The sequence below is a fragment of the Myodes glareolus genome, chromosome 21, assembly GCF_982192425.1.
Source record: "Myodes glareolus chromosome 21, mMyoGla1.1, whole genome shotgun sequence".
NCBI classification, from domain to species: domain Eukaryota; kingdom Metazoa; phylum Chordata; class Mammalia; order Rodentia; family Cricetidae; genus Myodes; species Myodes glareolus.
In genome coordinates, this window is record NC_142046.1 from 35067599 (window position 1) to 35086163 (window position 18565).

The window sequence follows — 18565 nt, forward strand, 5'->3', positions numbered from 1 at the left end:
TGGGAGAGCCATAATCCACACAGTGCCCTCCTGGGTCACCATCATGGCTCTGGCATACCTCTTGCCATCCCTTATGAAGCTGCTCCTGTCCATCTACCAGGTAAGCTCTGCATCTGGAAGGGGCTGGTCTCATAGAACCTTTCTCAGCCTGTGTGCTTGGCTCAGGATTCCTGCACAATCGTGTAGTGGAGTGTCCAGGTCAGAATCAGGGAGTAGGGACACAGGGTTCAAGCTTGTACTCAGAAGGAAACAGATCTGCGGGGGGTAGGGTGGGGGTGATGGTTAAGAAGGAGGCTCTGATAGCAAGTCATGCGGGTATCACTCATCCATCGGTCAGGTGTCGGTCAGGTGGTTCTTTGAGCACTCCTTCAATGGCGTGTTGGGCACGAGGAACTCTTTGTCTCAAGGTTAACTTGTTGGCATCTTTGACCTGCAGGACGGTGGCCACAAGGATTCTAAGACATGGGGGTCAACCAGCTGCCACTGAGTAAAGACTTTTAGACAGGTAGGCCACTGACCTATTCCAAGGTCCTAGAATATGGGTTAAAACCCTTTGGCTATGTAGACATGGAAGGGTTTGGCGATGTCTGGCAGCCCTAGTACGGGTGCTGAGAAGGAGGACCCTTTTGATTTTATTGAAAGCCTTATCTTCAGTCTCAGTCCAGAGGAAGGGCTGGCTTTCTTTCGTGGTCTAATATAATGTCTTAGTGCAGCAAGACTGGGAATCCAGAGGCGGCAGAAGCCTGCAGACCCAAGGAATTCTCTGATTTACTTCTTGGGGGTTGGAGTGAGTATCTTGAGCACAGTCTCTTATGGGCTTCTGAGAGCCATCACTGTGCCCCTTGGAGTATAACTCTCAAATAGGTTACTTCTTTCTGGCAGATCTGAGCCATTTTAGACGATGCCCGATACCCCAAAGTCCCCAAGGTCGTTAGCAGATAGCCAGGGCTTACCTCACAGTCCTCTTCACTGGTGGCTGCTGTCAAGGTGTGGTTCACATATTGTAGGAGGGTGACCTGTGGGTGTCCCCTTCAGTATTTCCTAGGCCCTCATGTAGGGCCTCATCGAAGACGATTAGGAAATCCTTTTTTTCTTCCTGTCTTTCTCTCTCTCTTTTTAAATTGTTTTTATTGAACTATATATTTTCTCCACTCCCCTTCTTTCCTCTCCCCTCCCCTTCTAGCCTCTCCCATGGTCCCCATGCTCAGTTGTGAAATTCTTGAACCCCTAAGACAACCTGGTCCAGGACAGCTTTGTGTCTTTTCTCAGGGTCTTGCCATGCAAAGGCAAAAAAGGACTGGCATTTGGGGGGCAGGGGTAGGCTAAAGAAGGCATCTTTAAGGTCCAACACTGAGTACCAGGCCCTGGTTGGGGGAGGCGAGCTCAGAAGAGTATGTGTGTCATGATGTCTGTGTTCTAGAGTCCCTTGGTGATAGACTGTGGCCTGGGAGTATAAGCTAAATACCAGCTCCAGTTGCTTTTGATCAGAATAGAAAGCAAGCAAAAACAGCCTCCCTAATAAACTTCTTGATCTTTTGTTCGGGGAGAACACAACTTTGCAGATTCCCAAGCAACCCCTTGCCTTCTGCAGGTAATCTTTCTCCACTCCTTCATGTCTGTTTTTGTTCATTTTGACTACACGGTCACTAAGATTGAAATTCATTGCTTTCCCTTACTGAATCAATTGGACTGAAATTGTCACAAAACTGTTGAGTCCAGAGAAACCTTCCCTGATGTAAGTTACTTTAGGACTTTAGTTGCAGTAATGGAAATCAGTATAGGTAAGTATGCCTTTTCTTGGGACTGTGAGGACCCCAACTTTGTCCTGCATATGACTTCCATTATCTAGTACAGTGCCCAGCATTCTGGTATTCGCCCTTATTCACAAGTGTGTGATTTTTGCTAGAGCCCTCAACCCCTTGAGTCTCAGAGAGGCACATGGCAAGAGACACATGGGAAAAGGGGGGCATTTGCCTAGCATGCCCAGAACCCTTGGTTTGATCTCTAGCATGCCAAAACCAAAAAGCAACTGAAAGAACTGTGTCTGGTAGCTGTACTAACGTAGCTATCACGTTAAGGGGACAGTGTTTGGCTCCTCCAGAAGGACGGTTTCTAAGTAAGTGGTCAGACATTCATTACTGGTTGTCTTTCCACCCCTTGTTCCTTCACGCAAGGTTTTGTTCATATTGTCATCCCATTGAATTCAGCTGGCAGGAATCCCTCAAGTTAACATTGCATCCCACAGGTCTCTCTCTTTAATGCTCTTAAGGGAAGTTTGTTAAATAAGTATGGATTAATACCGGCCCAAAAAGTTGGTATGAATTGTCTCCATTCTCTGGCTCAACCAGTGTTAACCACCGATCTATCCACTGTTCCAGTTCCAAATTTGGTAACTTTTAAACTGCGACTTTATTAGAGTTTAGCCCAGGAGCAGTTTGTTGCAGAACTATGGAGAGTATTAGCTTTCAGTTTCTCACCAGTTCATGTCGACTGTTGTCAATATAACTTACAGAAACAAGAGCAGAAACACAAGCAAACAAGACAAAGGTGGTTCACTCTTCTGTTTTTCTTTTACTGTTTAGCATGTCCAGAATAATGTCAAAACATTTTTATAATTGGGAAAGACTGGTCTGGTTACACAGCACTACAGAAGCTTTTAAAAATTCTATTGTGAATTTCAACTTATTTTAAAACGGAAAGGAATTGATGGTAATGATTTCCAAAATGAGCTTTTACATGTTTGCCGTCTTTAGTTTCCTGTGTAAATCTAGAAAAGGATGCATCTGTAAGTCTAGTCTAAAGACTGCCCAGATGAATTGGTTTCATGGAGAATCACTCAGGTTCCTATAGAGGAGATGGCAATACATTAAATGATATTGATGCAGGTGAAAATAAAGGCAGTTTGAGAGACACTGATGTCTCCTGAGATGTTGACTGCAGAGGACAGATGCAGACACTGCAAACTGATGGAGATCTTGAGGTGCTTAGACAGCTTCCACGTAGTTGGCTGGGAGCATGCCGGTCCTGCCGGTCCTCTGCACAGTGCCGTACATCCAGCCTTCATCAATTGCCTGAGCATTCACTATAGCATCTCCATCTTTGAAGGACACTTCGTCTGCATCGGCAGCCATATAGTCATACATGGCACGGAAGATTTTCTTTTCATGGGAATGAAAACAAGGAAAATATAATAAGACCATATAAACTTTTTGATTAATTTAGGTACAAAAGACAGTGTGCGGCTATCACAAACAAATACAAAACAAAAACCAGTCACAAAAAAAACCTCATAAAATATTTGTAGATCATATGTTGATTTATGAAGGCCTCCAACTCAACACCAGAAGTATTGTTTAAGATGCTAAAGTTATGAATAAATACTTCTCCAAAGGAAATACATGAGTGAACAGTTAGGGGGAAACAGAAAAAGATGTTTCACTTATTTCTTTTGGTTTTTGAGACAGGGTTTCTCTGTGTAACAATCCTAGCTGCCCTGGAACTCGCGTTGTAGACCAGGCTGGCCTCAAACTCACAGAGATCTGCCTGCCTCTGCCTCCCGAGTGCTGGGATTAAAGGCATGCGCCACTACGGCCAGGCAAGATGTTTCACTCTCAAGCTACGTAATGATTTTTTTTTCTCCAAGAGACAAGCTGTCTCAATAAAAACCAACCAAACAAACAAAAAACCAACCAAACAGAAGAGTCTGAATTGAATGACTTTATACATCAAATAGGCCTGATACCAACAGAATATTCCAAATGACACTAAAAAATATACATTTTACCCAGCAACACCTGGATGTTTCTCTAAAATAGACCACATCCTGAGACAAACCAAATTTAGAACAATTGGAATAATTTTATTTATCTGTTCTGGCCACAATGCAATAAAGCTTAAAATCAACAGTAAACCTCTAGTAATGATACAAACTCATGGAGATTAAATAGCACATAAGTAATTATATATTTGATTATATATATATATAATATATATGAATATGAAAGAGAAGGGCACTAATACCAAAACTAGGCAAAGATACAACAATGACATAAAAAAAAAACTACTGGCCAATAGAGTATGGAGGCAGACATCTTTAACTCAGTACCTGTAGTCAAGTATAGGCACATATCAAAAAGATGACCAAGATCAGGTTGGCTCTATCTCAGAGATACAGGGATGATCCAATAAGTCAATAAATAATACACCACATGAATGGACTTTAAACAAAAATTACATGCTTATTTTAATGGATATAGAAAGCTTTTTTTTTTGGCAAAATCCAACATGTCTTTATGATAAAAGTTCTAGGGAGTGTGACCAGAGGTAGCATACTCAGCATAGGCTGCAGCTGGCAAATCTACAGCCTTGAAGCACGAGTTAGAGCTGGAAGAGGAGACGGGAATGAAAGGGATGCAAGCTGGAAAAGGGGTCAATGTGTATTTGCAGATATTACATGTAGATTCCAAAAATTCTACCAGAAAACTTCTAGAAATGGTCAACACTTTCAGCCAAGTGCCAGGACACAAGCGACTTACAAAACTCAGTAGCCAACAGCAGCGAGCATGTTGAGAAAAAGAGATCCTAGAAACATTCCTATTCACAGTAGTCTCAAAAAACATCTTAGAATAAACCTAACCAAGGAGGTGGAAAACCTCTACTGTGAAAACTTGAATCACTGAAGAAAGAGACGGAGGAAGACACTAGAAAGTGAAAAGGCCTCTCATACTCATGGATTGGTAGGATTAATACTATTACAGTAGTTTACAGCTTCAATGAAGTCCTAATCAAAAATCACCAGGGGGAAAAATCCTAAAGTTTCATATGAAACCACAAAAGACCTCCGGAGAGCAAATCCTGAGCAAAAAGAGCAAGTTTGGAGGGATTACCATTAGTTTTCAAAATCTATCACAGAGCTGTAATGTTAAGAACAGTATGGCACTGGAACAAAAGTAGACATGAAACAGAACAATATCAAACTATGAGACCACATGACTCCAGCCATTTGATATTTGAACAAATACCAAAACCACTCTTTCCAGAAAACACAACATCTTCAACAAATGTGGCTGGGGAAACTGAATGTCCATATGCAGAAGAATGAGATTAGACCTGTCTCTATCACCACGCACAAAAATCAACTCCAAATAAATCAAAGACCTCAATAAAAAAATAAATTGAAATTTCTAGAATAAAAAGTACGCAGTACTCCTCAATATGTAGACAAAGGAAGGACTTTGCTCCATTTGCCCAGGAGTAAAGGCCAACAGTGGACAAGTGGGACCTCATAGAACTGAAAAGTTTCCATGCAGCAAATGAAATGTTCAAGCCCACAGAGTGGGAGAGAGTCTTAGCCAGCTATACATTTTACAGAAGACTAATATCCAGAATATACAGATACTCTGGAATTCAGTGTAGAAAATCCTCACAATACAAACATAGATCGACCATATGAGCCCTCTACACCACTCCTTGGTATGTGCCCAAAATATTCGATGACCCTACCCTGCAGATGTTTGCTCATCCATGCTCATTGCTGCTCTAGTCAACAATAACTAGCAACTGTGAAGTCTGAAATGTTTTTTAGCTGATGAGTGCATAATGAGAATGCACATACACACAATGGAAAACTATTCAGCTAAAAAATCATGACATTTGCAGGTAAATGGATAGACTATATATTATTCTGAGCTAGGTAGCATGTGTGTGTGTTGTGTGTGTGTATGTGTGTGTGTGTGTGTACCCTGGAGTAACTGCAGAAACCAGGAGAGTGGAGAGAAGGGGCTCTAGAGAGGGGAACAGCAGGACACAGGTGCTGTGACTGGAGAAATGGAAAAAATGAGGGAAGGGTTTTAGCTGGGGAGAGGGGAGAGATAAAACCATAGGGAATCACTTTATATTTACCTAAAATTACATACAATGTATAAATATGTACAATGCAATATTATACATATTATATTTCTTTCAGGAAGTGATGTCAGCGGAGCGGTAGTGCTACCCCAAAGAGCCACAGACTAACAGAAACTCGAGTACTAGGCATGGAAACCTCCTTTGGAGTTGATGGCAGAGTAGCCCAAGAGATCCCCAAAACCCATGCTGATTGCCTTTGATTGCTCCCCATAATTTGAACGTAAGTGCCTGTTGCTGAAGACACAGGGCTTGTGGAAATCCAGCCGGATCTGACCTCAAGGTCTCCCCGAGGACTAACTCTCATAACATCTGAAGGTGCCACGCAAGCTGCCGTTGGAGAAAGATCAACAGGCCCATCCGGCAATAATGCTTAAGGGCTACAAAAATGACCAGCGCAGCAAGACATTCCTAAAAGGCAGTAATGGCACTTATAGCTTGGTCATAACCAACAGCTGTCCAACTAGACCTAAGGCCTGCTCAGTGGAGAGTTACCATGCCTGGTACTATACACCTCCTCAACGACCCAGTGGAGCCTAGAGGAGAATCTGTTACTGCCTCTTTCCTAAAGCAGTATAATCTCTTCACTGCATTCTAAATACTTATCCTTACACCTGCAATTGGCCTTATCTTACCCCTTATCCCCTTCAAAAGAAGCCAGAGGACCAGGATACCTGCTTCAGGATTGTGCCTAATATAGAGGAGAGGGATGTTGCACCCATGAAGCCTCAACAATATGGCTGCCTAAACAAGACTTCAACAATTGGGAGAACTCTTACAAGGCCAGCCCTCTAAAGGAAGAGCAATAGGCAATTAGTGAGCGAGAAGAATCAATCTGGAATAAGCCCATAACTGGTTATCTAATACTAAGTGGTCAGCCTTAAATGTATGTACATATGAGCAACTCTTTATGGACCTAGCAGGACGAGTGTACATATTTATATGTGTTTGTATATTTCACAGTCAGAATTGAGGAAAAAGAAAACAAAAGCAATGCACAAGTCGAGCAATTTGTGTCCATTACTCTTTACTTACTCCGGCAGTAGATGGGTGGGAAGGGATGGAAGACAGCGTTGTCTGCTGCGTGGCCGCTGAAGATGACCGCTGCTGTGGGAGCTCAGTGGTTTTCACGTGTTTGTAAGCTGCGAAGGTGAAAGAAACAGTTGGTCAAGGCGGGTGGCATCGGTGGTTACCAACCAAGCAGGGTTGTCCTTTCTTCAAATTAATGACTCCTGCGAAGAGAAGAGCTAGGAAAATTATGAAAGTTAACCACGTCACTTCGTGTAACTCCACAAAGACTTCTAGTCTTTTCCCAGAAAAATAATTAACTTTTAGATTTAAAACATTGTTCAGCAACAATCAGTGAGCTGACCTCATGACAGTCAGTCCATACCATCCGCTTGATTGTTTTGGTTGGTGTCATGTTTGTTGATCTGGACAAATTCTCTGCGGGGGCATGGCTGCCCTCAGGTGTGCAAACCTCCTGCCGGAGCCTCCGGAAGGCAGCGATGGCAGCTGTGCAGGACCACGCCCATCTGGGAAAGTCTACTGGTACCTGATGAGGTGGCCGAGAAGAAGGCAGCTCCATCACTGTAGGTGGAAAGGCGCTGGTCCGCGGAGTGCTCAGACTTCTCCTCACCCCCACTGATGCTCAGTGCGCTGGCGGATCGCGACTGCTCCCGGCTCCTGCGAGCTTGGGCTGGGAAACAGGAAACAGACGGGAGGTTTCTTTCTACAGCAGTGACGCCTCCGTCGTGTGGTTTGTTTTTGTCGAATGTAGCTCTAAGTGGTTTCTCACGACTTACATGCAATTCTCTTAGTGTAGAGTTGTTCTCCCTCTCAGATGGGAGGTTAAATGGCCAAAGGTGGCGTACGTGGCAGAAGGAGGTTTCAGACCTGTATCTACCTTTAACTACAGGGCCTTTCCACCACCACATTCCTTTTCCTGGATCACTTCAATAAATAGAGGGCAAACACATTCACAGTTTGGTTTCTCCAGAAAGGCCTCCCTCACTTCCAGATAGATGGAAGTGTCTGTCCTGTGTCCCATGGTATCATGAGAACAGCCTTAAAACTGTGTATGCCAGGGTAGAACCAGGAGTCCCTACTGGTCTCTCTTTATCCACAGCATAAACCCTTAAAGAACAGCATAGCTTACTTTACTTAAAAAGAAAAACCCAAACAAACAAAACGTAGGGTGTCTCACCATGGAGCCCTGGTTGGTCTGGAACTCAATGTGCACAACAAACTAGGTTCGAACTCACAGATTCGCTTGCCTCTGCTCCCTGATTATTGGGACTAAAGAAATATACAATAGCTGGCCCAATAGTTATTTTCTATATAAGCAGACAGTGTGAATATGTGCCATGACTCTTACAAAGATCTCCCTAACACAAATAGTTCAAGAGGTTCCTGATGAACATTTGTGCTCTCTTCCCTTTGTCTATGAGTTTTACTGTCATCTTTAACTTACTAACTTTCCTCTTTAGGAAACTACAGAAATGATAATAATGGGATCTGAAGGAGACATCAAGTGAAACAGTTGATCAAAATTTTTTCCTAAACTGAACATGCTTAGTTGGCCCATAAGTCAATGAGCAAGTTCAGAAGATGGGAAACCCTGGAGCGAGGAAATGCTCATTGGCTGTAGTCTGCTAGATGGTGAGATTTCTGTCCTGAATCTCTGGGAGTCTGCATACCATTAATCATGTGTAAACTCCGGGATTGGATGTTGTCTTCTGCTGGATCATAGTCAAAAACTGAACCAGGGTTAGTACGCCAGACACGCAGACCTGAAAGAAAGCCAGCAATCAGGAAATATATATATATATTCTCACATTTGTCTGTAACTTGAGAACTAAGAAGGAGTGTGGGCGATCACAGGAGGGCTGGGCTGTCTTGCTTAGCTTATCTGGGTTCAGAACAAAGTTGGCAGAAGATGCCTGTGAGACCTCAGCTTTGCAAACTGGCTAATGGGACTTTCTTTCACAGATCTGTGTTCTCTGTCTTCCATTTGGTGTAACTGTCCCTTTGTTGTCCATTACCTGTAATAGTATCTTGATCCTGGTCATTCCGTTTCTGTTCCATTTCTACCACTTTTCGTTGAATACCTCGGTAGTTAATGTCACTGAAGTCCTGTGTGTTTTTCTTCACTCGTTCAGTGATGGGATCTGTCACCACTGGCGTGAAACAGCCTTTGTGTTTCTCAAAGTCTTCATGATATTTTACCTGAAATGTGAATTTACTTTATGAACATATGATAGTGTAACCAATCTCTGGACATGTTCCAGCAGGCTGGCCCACCAATCGGAAAGAGTTCTTGCGGCTGGAGAGATGGCACAGCAGGTAAGAGTGTGTGTTGCTCTCGTGGAGGGCCTGGGTTCAGTTCCCAGCACACAAGGCACTTCACAAACATATGTAACTCCAGTCCCAGGAGCTCTGATATTCTTCTGGCTTCTGCAGGCATTGCGCACACATAGTAAACATACCGACAGGCAGGCACATACATACAAAAATATATTTAACATCTAATTCCCGACTTACTGTTGAGATGTGCCGTTGGGTTTCCCTCACTCGTCTCATCTCTGGTGTGTCTAGCACGTAGGCAGCTTTGCCTTGTATTTGTTTCCGGAAGCTATCAGAATAAAGGACCTATGGAGAAGAGACCATGCGTGAGCACACGGCATGGCATCGTTCTAATTTTTAAGCTCAATGACTTCAACAGCTTCAAATGGAAGAAACTGGTAAGGGAAGTCGGAGTCACTAGACGGTGGCCAGATAGACTAGACTAGCAATTTACCAGATTGGAGCAAGGACAGGCAAGGCTTGCATCAGTAGACACAAAACTTGTTTTGACTTTGAAAATGAGAGGTTTCATTTTCAAAGGAGAAAGGGGCACAGTATAAGTCTGAAAGAGGAAGAAAACGGCCTCTCGAATTTACTAGGAATTGCAGTACCACTGCCGGAATATTTGGTGGTATTTCCATTAAATCTGATACTGAGAGGAGTTTGAAAGACCTGGCCTTTGAAGCAGGTAACCATTAGATGATGTCCAGATTACACAAACCGATATGCCCAAACCAAAATCAGAGTCTTCCAGACACTAAACGCAAGAATATCAAAGTGAAATAGTAATTTCTGGGCCTGTTACCCATTTAATAAAGTACCTTAGCAATAACAGCGGAAGTGGAAGATGTTAGCGGTCAATTTGTTATGGCTGGTTATGAAAAACTACCTGAGTCAAGTGTCAGAGGAGAAAAACCATAGGCAATTATCGTATGCTTAGTATGATCATTTGGGATGGAAAGGCATGGCTGTGTTAATTTTAGTGTAAATTTTCAGGGAACAAAGTGCACATTTTTATGCTGTTAAAACATTTCCCAAGATGTTGCATTATCTGTCGTTTTAAGTTTTAGTGTAGGTTTTCAGGTGAACAACAAAGGCGTGTTTTCATCATGTTAAAATGTTAATTCCAAGTTGTCCAAGTGCTCATTCTGGTCGGGAAATACCGAGCTAATGTTCTCTTGGTTGCGCTTAGCTCTCTCCATCTCTGGAGTGACAGGTGTCGGAGTGGCTTTTCTCATATTCTCTTTGTACAATACCTGCAGGAGCCAAGAGAGTATCCCGACATCAGCAAGCAAAAGAAAACACAGGCTTGAAAAGTCGCCGTTTAGCTGTGGTTATGGCTCAACTATGTCACGCAGTGTAAGAAACACCTCAGGAGGAGAAAGCCATTAAAATGTTATAGTAGAAAGCAAGAGATCAAAGGCCCGAACTCGGTGTGAACTAGCAAGGTTGGGTTCTTGTTTTTAAGTGGCCAAGGAAGAATTTTAAATGGTATCAAGTCTTGGAAACCATGTGAGAAAAATTAGTGGTATTGCCATGATGGTCAGGCTTGTTAGGATTTTAATATTTTTTTTCTTTTTCCTTTCAAATACCGAGCTAAAGTTTTCTTGATTGCGTTTGACTCTCTCCATCTCGGGGGTAAAGGGTGTGGGGGTTGCTTTCCCCATGTTCTCTTTGTATAGCACCTGTGAGAAACAAAGTGTGTACCTAAGAGTCACTCACTAGGAGGCAATAATCAATTAAATATAAACACAGTTGGGGAGGGGAGGGGCGCATTAGGTGTAACCTGTTGCTATTAGTGGGATTTGCTCTCAGGAAGAAAGCATGGGTGGTTAATGGCAATGATAAATGTGTGTGGTATTTAGAGGAGAGTAACCGAACTGGCATTTAGTTTGGTTTTTAATTTTGGATGGGATTAAGAGCGGGCCAAACTGCCAAGAGTTACTTTGTAAAATCAGAAGCACTTCCATTTCTCAAGACAATACCGAGCTAATGTTTTCTTGATTGCGTTTGACTCTCTGCATCTCTGGAGTGACGGGGGTTGGGGTGGCTTTCCCCACATTTTCTTTGTACAAAACCTAAAGGAGTCCAGCGGATCCAAAAAAAAAAAAAAATCCAAAAGGAGACAGAACAACAACAAAAAAGAGTTACAATTATCAAAAGGAGAAACGGAATAATACATTAACTTTCGATAAGGCCCTGGGCACCAAATCAGTTAGGCACTCAGGTTAGATAGCAGTCCATGTTTCCAAGGGAGAAGCTGATTACAGTTAGAGCAAGACACACGTTTCTATGGTACAACCTTGCCCCAAAGCTTGCAGAGTCCAAGTGAGGACTGTGATGTCCCAGAAAAGATGCAGTCCTGCCATCATTTCACCATGGGGACATGACTGTCAACCCCTGATACATCATCTAGTCGGGAGTTACCATGAGGGCCTGTACCACAGAGGTTGAAGTTGCCCCAAGACAACAGTTGTTTAATGGGTATTTTTGCAGCACAGGCTCTCATACAGAGTAAAATTGTAAATCCCGGGCAAGTGTTTCTCTTCCTCTTCTATCTTTGTCTTCTGCTTTTTCTATTCACTAAAGAGTTCGCACGTATCAGCCATGAAATGTTTTCAACAATTACACCAGTGTGTAATTTCAACAATTACCAGTGTGGAATAGCAATAAACACGTGTCCTGATAAATCCTCAACCTCCGTGTCTTCCCTGGTGTCTCGCTAGGTGACCTAGGAGATTTGGGACATGGCACTTTGGAGGGAGTCTCTTCCCGCAGTCCTCCTAGTCCTTGAACAGCTGGCCAGTGTCGGCAGAGAACTTACTAGAAATGCCCGCTTTCTGCTCCATGCTGACAAAACGAAAGGAGCCCAGGCCAGACCCAGAAACCTGCTTACATCATCTTCCAGGTGATTCTGATGGTGAAGCCTTCAGGTGGTGTAACTGCTGAGTAATAACTTCTCTACTGAAAGCTGATGTCGCCACACACCTTACCCCCAGCCATTGATAGATTACTAGCAGCCATTGATAGATTACTAGCAGCCATTGATAGATTACTAGTAGAGAGCACAAGCTTGAAGGAAGTAGATTGCTATAGTTATCGCTAAAGATCAGAACGAAGAGAACAAAACCAAAATGAAAGTCACCGAAGACAAAAAGCCCTTTTGGTGACACCCTCCTTTTGAAGCGACTTATTCAAATATGAGAAACACCACTGGATTGAGTTTCCATCACTATCTGTGGAAGAGGATCAGAGCTACTTTCCCCAGGTTTCTTTGCCCACATCTGTCATAGTAGGGTTGGGAACATAGCTCAGTGTAAGAACCCATCTTAGCCTGTGTAAGGCCCTGCGAACTGATTCAAATCTAGTGGGGTGAACCCCAAACCATCGAAGATGTCGATATTCAACAGAATCCCATTATACCTCCTATTGCACCCATCAAGGTCTTCCCCCCCCCAAGTTTTTCAAGCACACAAGGAGACCGTGGGTATATCAGAGAGTAAGTCTGGGGAGAGGACGAGCAGAAGGATATTTTGTAGGGAAATTTGTTACCTCGATATTAGAATTTTAGATGGAATAAAGCAATTTTGTTATGAAGTTAAGGCTAGGAACGAAGGATAGATATAGTCAAGAAATGGACAAGACTTAAGGTGGGTTTTAAAATTAGGATTAATAGGAATTATTTTAAATCACTGAAGTAGTTTCAAAATCATTAAAGAAGTATCTTTTTTTTTTTTTTTTTTTGGTCAGAGTACCGAGCTAATATTTTCTTGATTCTGTTTGACTCGCTCCATCTCTGGAGTGATGGGTAAAGAGGTTCCCTTGCCCAGGCTGTCTTTGTATAGCACCTGTATGGCGAGAAAGTATCAGAGAAAGTTGTGGTAAGTGGTATTTCATTGAAAGGTAAGGTCAACTTCTTTGGTCTAAAATAACAGAGGAGCCAGGAGTTATATGCTGGCAAGCCGCCGTGTGCTGTTTAAGGGAGCTGTTACTGGGCTAGGAAGCTGTGAGCCACAGAAGCAAGACCCAAAGTGCTAGCTAGCGAAGGCTAGGAGTCATCCACCCTCTTCTTTTTCCCTTTCATCTTTGTGAGCGCCGCGCTTCCTAAGCAATTGCGGGGATTTGAGATGGTTAGAACTCGGTTTCGTTATCCACCAAACTAAACTATATTAATGTCTTTCAAAGCATCAGGTGAAGTAACAGAGGTCCCAACATAAAACTGAGAAAGAAAATCAGATCCGTTAGAAGCAAAGGAAGGGAGGAGGGCTTAATGGTGAGTTCGGGTCTGGAGTTAAATGGCATCTTTGCCCCCCACTTCTTTCCAATACCGAGCTAAGGTTCTCTTGATTGTGTTTGACGCGCTCCATCTCGGGAGTGATGGGGATTGGGATTCCTGTCCCCAGGTTTTCTTTGTAGAGCACCTAGGTGGTAAGAAAGCATGCAGAGCAGAAAGAGCGGTCAATCAATGGCCTCTCCTGTGGATCAGCTGGCTGTGGGAGGGCGGAGAGGAAGAGGAGACAGGGAAGAACAGGAGAAGGAAGAGACAGGGAAGGACCAAAGCTTCAACCTGGAAGGCAACGGATTGCAGGAGGGAGCCGCAGAGATGAAGACATTAAAGAGGTTCTGTTATGCTTGCTGTTTGAATGTCTGCAGCATAGGCAGTAAGGGACACTACAAAGGGAGAAATTAGTTGTTAACACTATGAGAGGAAAACGGGGGTGGGGGCAGCAACCAAACCAAGAAACGTTACTGTCATAAATCATGTAATGGATGTTTGAGTTTTATAAGTCTCATCTATGGGAAGAGTCATACATACTTTCATTGACTTTCCAATGAAGTCAAAGCATTTAATTTTTAGTCTGGGTGAACATATTCAGAACAATTATGTTAAGAGGCTAAAGAAATGTCAAAGGACTATACAGGTGCCAGGAGAGTGGGAGGTTAGGATAGGAAAGGAGTCGGAGACCAGATCTTCACAGAATGGAGCTTCTGAAACTGTGTGTTCGCATTACATTTGCCAAAGCGAGGTAAACACAGACGCCGAGACACCGAGGCTGTTACTCTTTTTAAGCTGGGATACTTTTAATGATCAGGTTAATGTCTAACCAAGGTAAGGACCGACTCATAGGAAATGGCAGCATTAAGTTGGATATGAAACAGGTCATATTTTAAAAACTGGGATAAGTTAATTAGATTTTAAAGTTCCAGTCATTAATCTTTTAAAAAGCGTTTTAAAAGAGTTAAAGGGTTTTTGGTTCTTTTTTTTTTTTTTAATTTGTAAATACCGAACTAAAGTTCTCTTGATTGTGTCTGACTCGCTCCATCTCGGGAGTGATGGGGATCGGAATCCCTTTCCCAAGGTTCTCTTTGTACAACACCTGCATGACACGAGAGAACACGGGGTGGGGAGGGACACAGTCAGTCAGTCTGTGAGACGTGGGCCTCCTTCAGGAAAGACCACGCCCACCACCCTGGGTGCTGGTGACGGGCACAGCTCATTCGTTCACCTTCCTCCTCTAACCCACAGAAGTCGGGAGAAATACAGCTTTATGAGAGCACAGAAGTCTCCACTATGCAAAGAGACAAGTCTGGGTTGGGTCAGCAAATTGTCCCCTTTCTACATAAGACATTTGTCTCAGAGCATAATAGGCATTTACAACTACAGACTGAACGTGGGCTCTCTGACTAAATTTTTCTTTGCTAAGGTTACAGATATAATACAATCCAAAAGTCCACATTTAACATACAGTCTTTCCCCTAAGTATCTAAAAGGCCTGGGTACTCCTGGACAGTATATAACTGGTGTAAAATCAACACGAATCATACTTGAACAAAGAAAAACTTGTCCAGGGCCATTAGAATGATTAGTTTCAAATAGGTATACACAATAATACACTGTAATGTAGAAATAGTTAAAATATCATTCTGAAAAGCGATATCTTTTCCCAAAAAGGAAAACAGTAAATGAAGCACCCCAAAAGACAAAACCGCATACAGTGAAAACGCATCGAAATTGGGAAGTTGTTAGTGAGCAGCAATTAGGGACAGAACAAAAGGAAGTCACAGGAAGGCACTCCTCACTGTGCGAAAGAGGAGTCGCTCCACAGAAAATCAAACTGGCAGCAAGTACTTTAACTCAGGTGGGCCCCCCTCCCCCAAAGTGGATCCAGTTAAATTATCAGAGGATATGTGAATCTTCGTTTCAGGCCCAGAAGGTCCTTATACAGAAGGACCACAGGTTATTGATTACTGCAGTTCTCCAGAAACATCAATTAAAAAAGAGAAGCCCATAATGCAGACACATGCTCTCGGATTTAATTGGCATGTTCAAAAAGAGAAAAACATGCCTATGCTTCTCTTAGCACCAGGGAAGCTGAGGCAGGAGGATGGCACATTTAAAGCCACCCTGGACTATCGAGAAAGATCCTGTCTTTAAAAAAAATAATTTAGAACGTGTAAATTTCTAGTCATAAATCGGAACTATCAAACTGAGGCTTTTAGTTCCAATGCTGAGCGTTTTTCTTTGCTGTTCATCCACATGAGACCTGTGGTCAGGACACCACTTTCCCCAAGCAAAGGTGCTGGTCCTGCACACAGCCTTGGGTCAGTGTCTTTCTTGTTGCACTAACCTGGAAACATCCGACTGAAAGATTTCCATGTGAATACAAGCTACCAGGTTTGGGTCGTCTGGAAATGAGTTAGTTTCAAAAGTACCAGTACTAACAACATTGCAAAGGAAAACAATTTCAAGTGTTAAGTGGGGAGCCCACCTGGTGGAGCACTTGCCTAGCCCGGGCAAGGCCACGAGTCCAATTCCCACCACCACCACATACAGACACTAAGTTAATACAGATATGCCTACACATCTAACGACGTTTTATGGGGTACTTTCAGCAAGTAGAAAGGAAGCATGGAGATTAAACGGTAAGTACAATGTCCAGGACAGAAGGATTCAGTTGGTAAGTTTTTTTTTTTTCCCAAAGGATTTGTTAAATTATTATAAAGGGATGAATGGTAAGAAATTTGTTTTATCGGAATTATTCTTTTTAATACGGAGTTAAAGGAACTTTTTCGCAAATACCGAGCTAAAGTTTTCTTGATTGCGCTTGACTCTCTCCATCTCAGGAGTGACAGGCAGGGGAGTCCCCTTGCTCAGGTTCTCTTTGTACAATATCTGCGTGCACAGAACCAACAATCACATCAGCCTGGATCCATCTTTTAGGTAAATCTGACCTTAAAACAAATCTCCAAGAGTACTTGTTCTTACAAAGAAGCAAAGCAAAACCAAGAAACAGAGCAACCGTGGACCGCTTTGTGCATTTAGTTGCGCACCATATAATGGCTGGTCTCTCAGTGATATCAGAGCACACACAGGGCCGCTTGCTTAAGCACATTCTCAAATGTACAGGATTAGGCTTTATCAAGCAGTACGAGTATTTAGCTCGTTGAAGTTACTATCTAATAATATCTAATAATGAGTTGGAGACAGCACTGAATCAGAAAAACTGAGGGCTTGAGGAGATTAATAAATATTCATAAACATTGTCAACTCAGCACTGGTCCTGAATACATCCTTCATAGGAAAGTTTGCCTGCATCTTGTATGGCATACAAGCAAAACTCGCTAACATAAGTGAATTTGTATTTCTGAGTTACTGTGAATTGGTCTGTTATTTTCAAAGGAAGATGTTTAAGAATCACGACCATTTAGGAAAAGCTACATATACAAAAAAAAAAAAAATTCAAGCCACAATAAACACAATTCTGATTAGTGCTGTCCTTTGCGGGAAGGATGTTAGACTTTATTTTTGACCTGTACCACACTAGTTAGAACTGGAGGAAGAAAACTGAGAATTATAGATTTTTAAGGAGAGTCCTATATAGCTGTGTTTAAACATTAAAAGAAAACAGTTAAAATTTCACACCAGTATTAAAAATTACATTAGATTTGGGTTGAAATCTTAAGTAATATTGGCATCATTCTTTCATTATATGAATTTAGTCATTTTATATTTGTATGTTAAAGACATTAATGTGTCCATTTTTTTTTTTTTAAATAGGATTAGGGTTGGGATTTTTGCCCCTGAGAAATACCGAGCTAAAGTTCTCTTGATTGCGTTTGACCCTCTCCATCTCAGGAGTGACTGCTGTAGGGGTTCCTTTCCCCAAGCTTTCTTTGTACAAAACCTGCGAGATACAAGAAAGTGCCCAGAAGACATTCAAAACAAGCCAGAGACAGCGGAGGGAGGGGTGGGGAGGGAGACTTTTAGACAGCAGCATTTAGTCGGGGCAATGCTTTTGCATGTTGCAAATGTAAAGATGAACTCTACACCACTACATCTTAGAAGAAAAAGGTACAGGAGGAAGGAGGACTGGGTTTTAGGGTGCGAGCACCCCGAGGAAGCTTGTTAATTCTGCTGACTGTATTCTAGATCTAGTTCACACATTGTTAAAGAATGTTAAAGAGCAATGAGAAGAGTGGGCATTCTGGAAGGGGCCAGGGGGCTTTCATCAGAGGGCGATACACAAACACACAGAGCCATTAAAATGTTACTGTGGAAAGGAGGCTGGTAGGTTATTCTGGTAGTTTTTTTTTTTTTAAACGGGAAAGAATTTCTTAGTTCATATATTCATAAATACCGAGCTAAAGTTCTCTTGATTGCGCTTGACTCTCTCAATCTCTGGGGTGATAGTGGTTGGAATGCCTGTTCCCAAGTTTTCTTTGTACATAACCTGCAGAATAATTAGAATACCCAGAAAGCAAAGTGACCACAAATGCTTTAGATTACAACTCCTTGAGGGTGTTTGGGTGAGGGTTCATAAAAACGAGCTACCTTTGTAATACGAACTTGGGGACAAAGGGAAACAAAGTTCATAAGTATTTGTAGAAATTTTGCCACCTTGAAAACTGGATCCTAAGGTTTTCATTTTCCACAGCCAATACTTAGTGCATTCTTGAAATTAAATTAAATTAAAGCAAATTTAATTAACAATGAGAAACATTTTTGACTAGCATGGGCAAAGCCCTGGATACAGTTGCCAGTAACCACCCCCCTCAAAAAACAAAAACAACAACAAAAAACCAACCCCAAACTAACCATGCATTGTATCCAGTCTCAACATCTTGTGTATACTAGGTCTACATATCTGTACTCAAAGCACACATTGTTCCATATGATGTTCTAATACTGCCTTTTTCAGAGTTATTGAGAATTTTATGTATTTCCTACCGTTTTACTATATGTACATGTTTTACCACAAATATATTTTTACCACAAATGTTTGTTTACCACAAATACACACACATGCATCTATAT

At 42.3% G+C, this 18565-nt stretch overlaps 1 protein-coding gene across 6 annotated transcripts in view; it reads right to left on the reverse strand.

Moving 5' to 3' along the window:
* Positions 1-2551: 2551 nt before the first annotated feature.
* Positions 2552-18565, reverse strand: part of Neb (nebulin) — a 182921-nt gene continuing 166907 nt past the window's right edge. For 4 of the 6 annotated variants that reach the window (XM_087899946.1, XM_087899945.1, XM_087899944.1 and 1 more), the window contains 15 exons: positions 17889-17981; positions 17343-17435; positions 16331-16423; positions 14535-14627; positions 13578-13670; positions 13005-13097; positions 11235-11327; positions 10842-10934; positions 10413-10505; positions 9448-9555; positions 8949-9132; positions 8604-8696; positions 7460-7603; positions 6940-7046; positions 2552-3158 (listed from right to left, as the gene is read on the reverse strand). In XM_087899946.1, coding sequence (XP_087756072.1) covers positions 2985-3158; positions 6940-7046; positions 7460-7603; positions 8604-8696; positions 8949-9132; positions 9448-9555; positions 10413-10505; positions 10842-10934; positions 11235-11327; positions 13005-13097; positions 13578-13670; positions 14535-14627; positions 16331-16423; positions 17343-17435; positions 17889-17981 — 1647 coding nt within the window. In that variant the 3' untranslated portion in view covers positions 2552-2984. The remainder of the gene's footprint in view (positions 3159-6939; positions 7047-7459; positions 7604-8603; positions 8697-8948; positions 9133-9447; positions 9556-10412; positions 10506-10841; positions 10935-11234; positions 11328-13004; positions 13098-13577; positions 13671-14534; positions 14628-16330; positions 16424-17342; positions 17436-17888; positions 17982-18565) is intronic. The other 2 variants (XM_087899948.1, XM_087899947.1) reach the window with 2 other exon arrangements.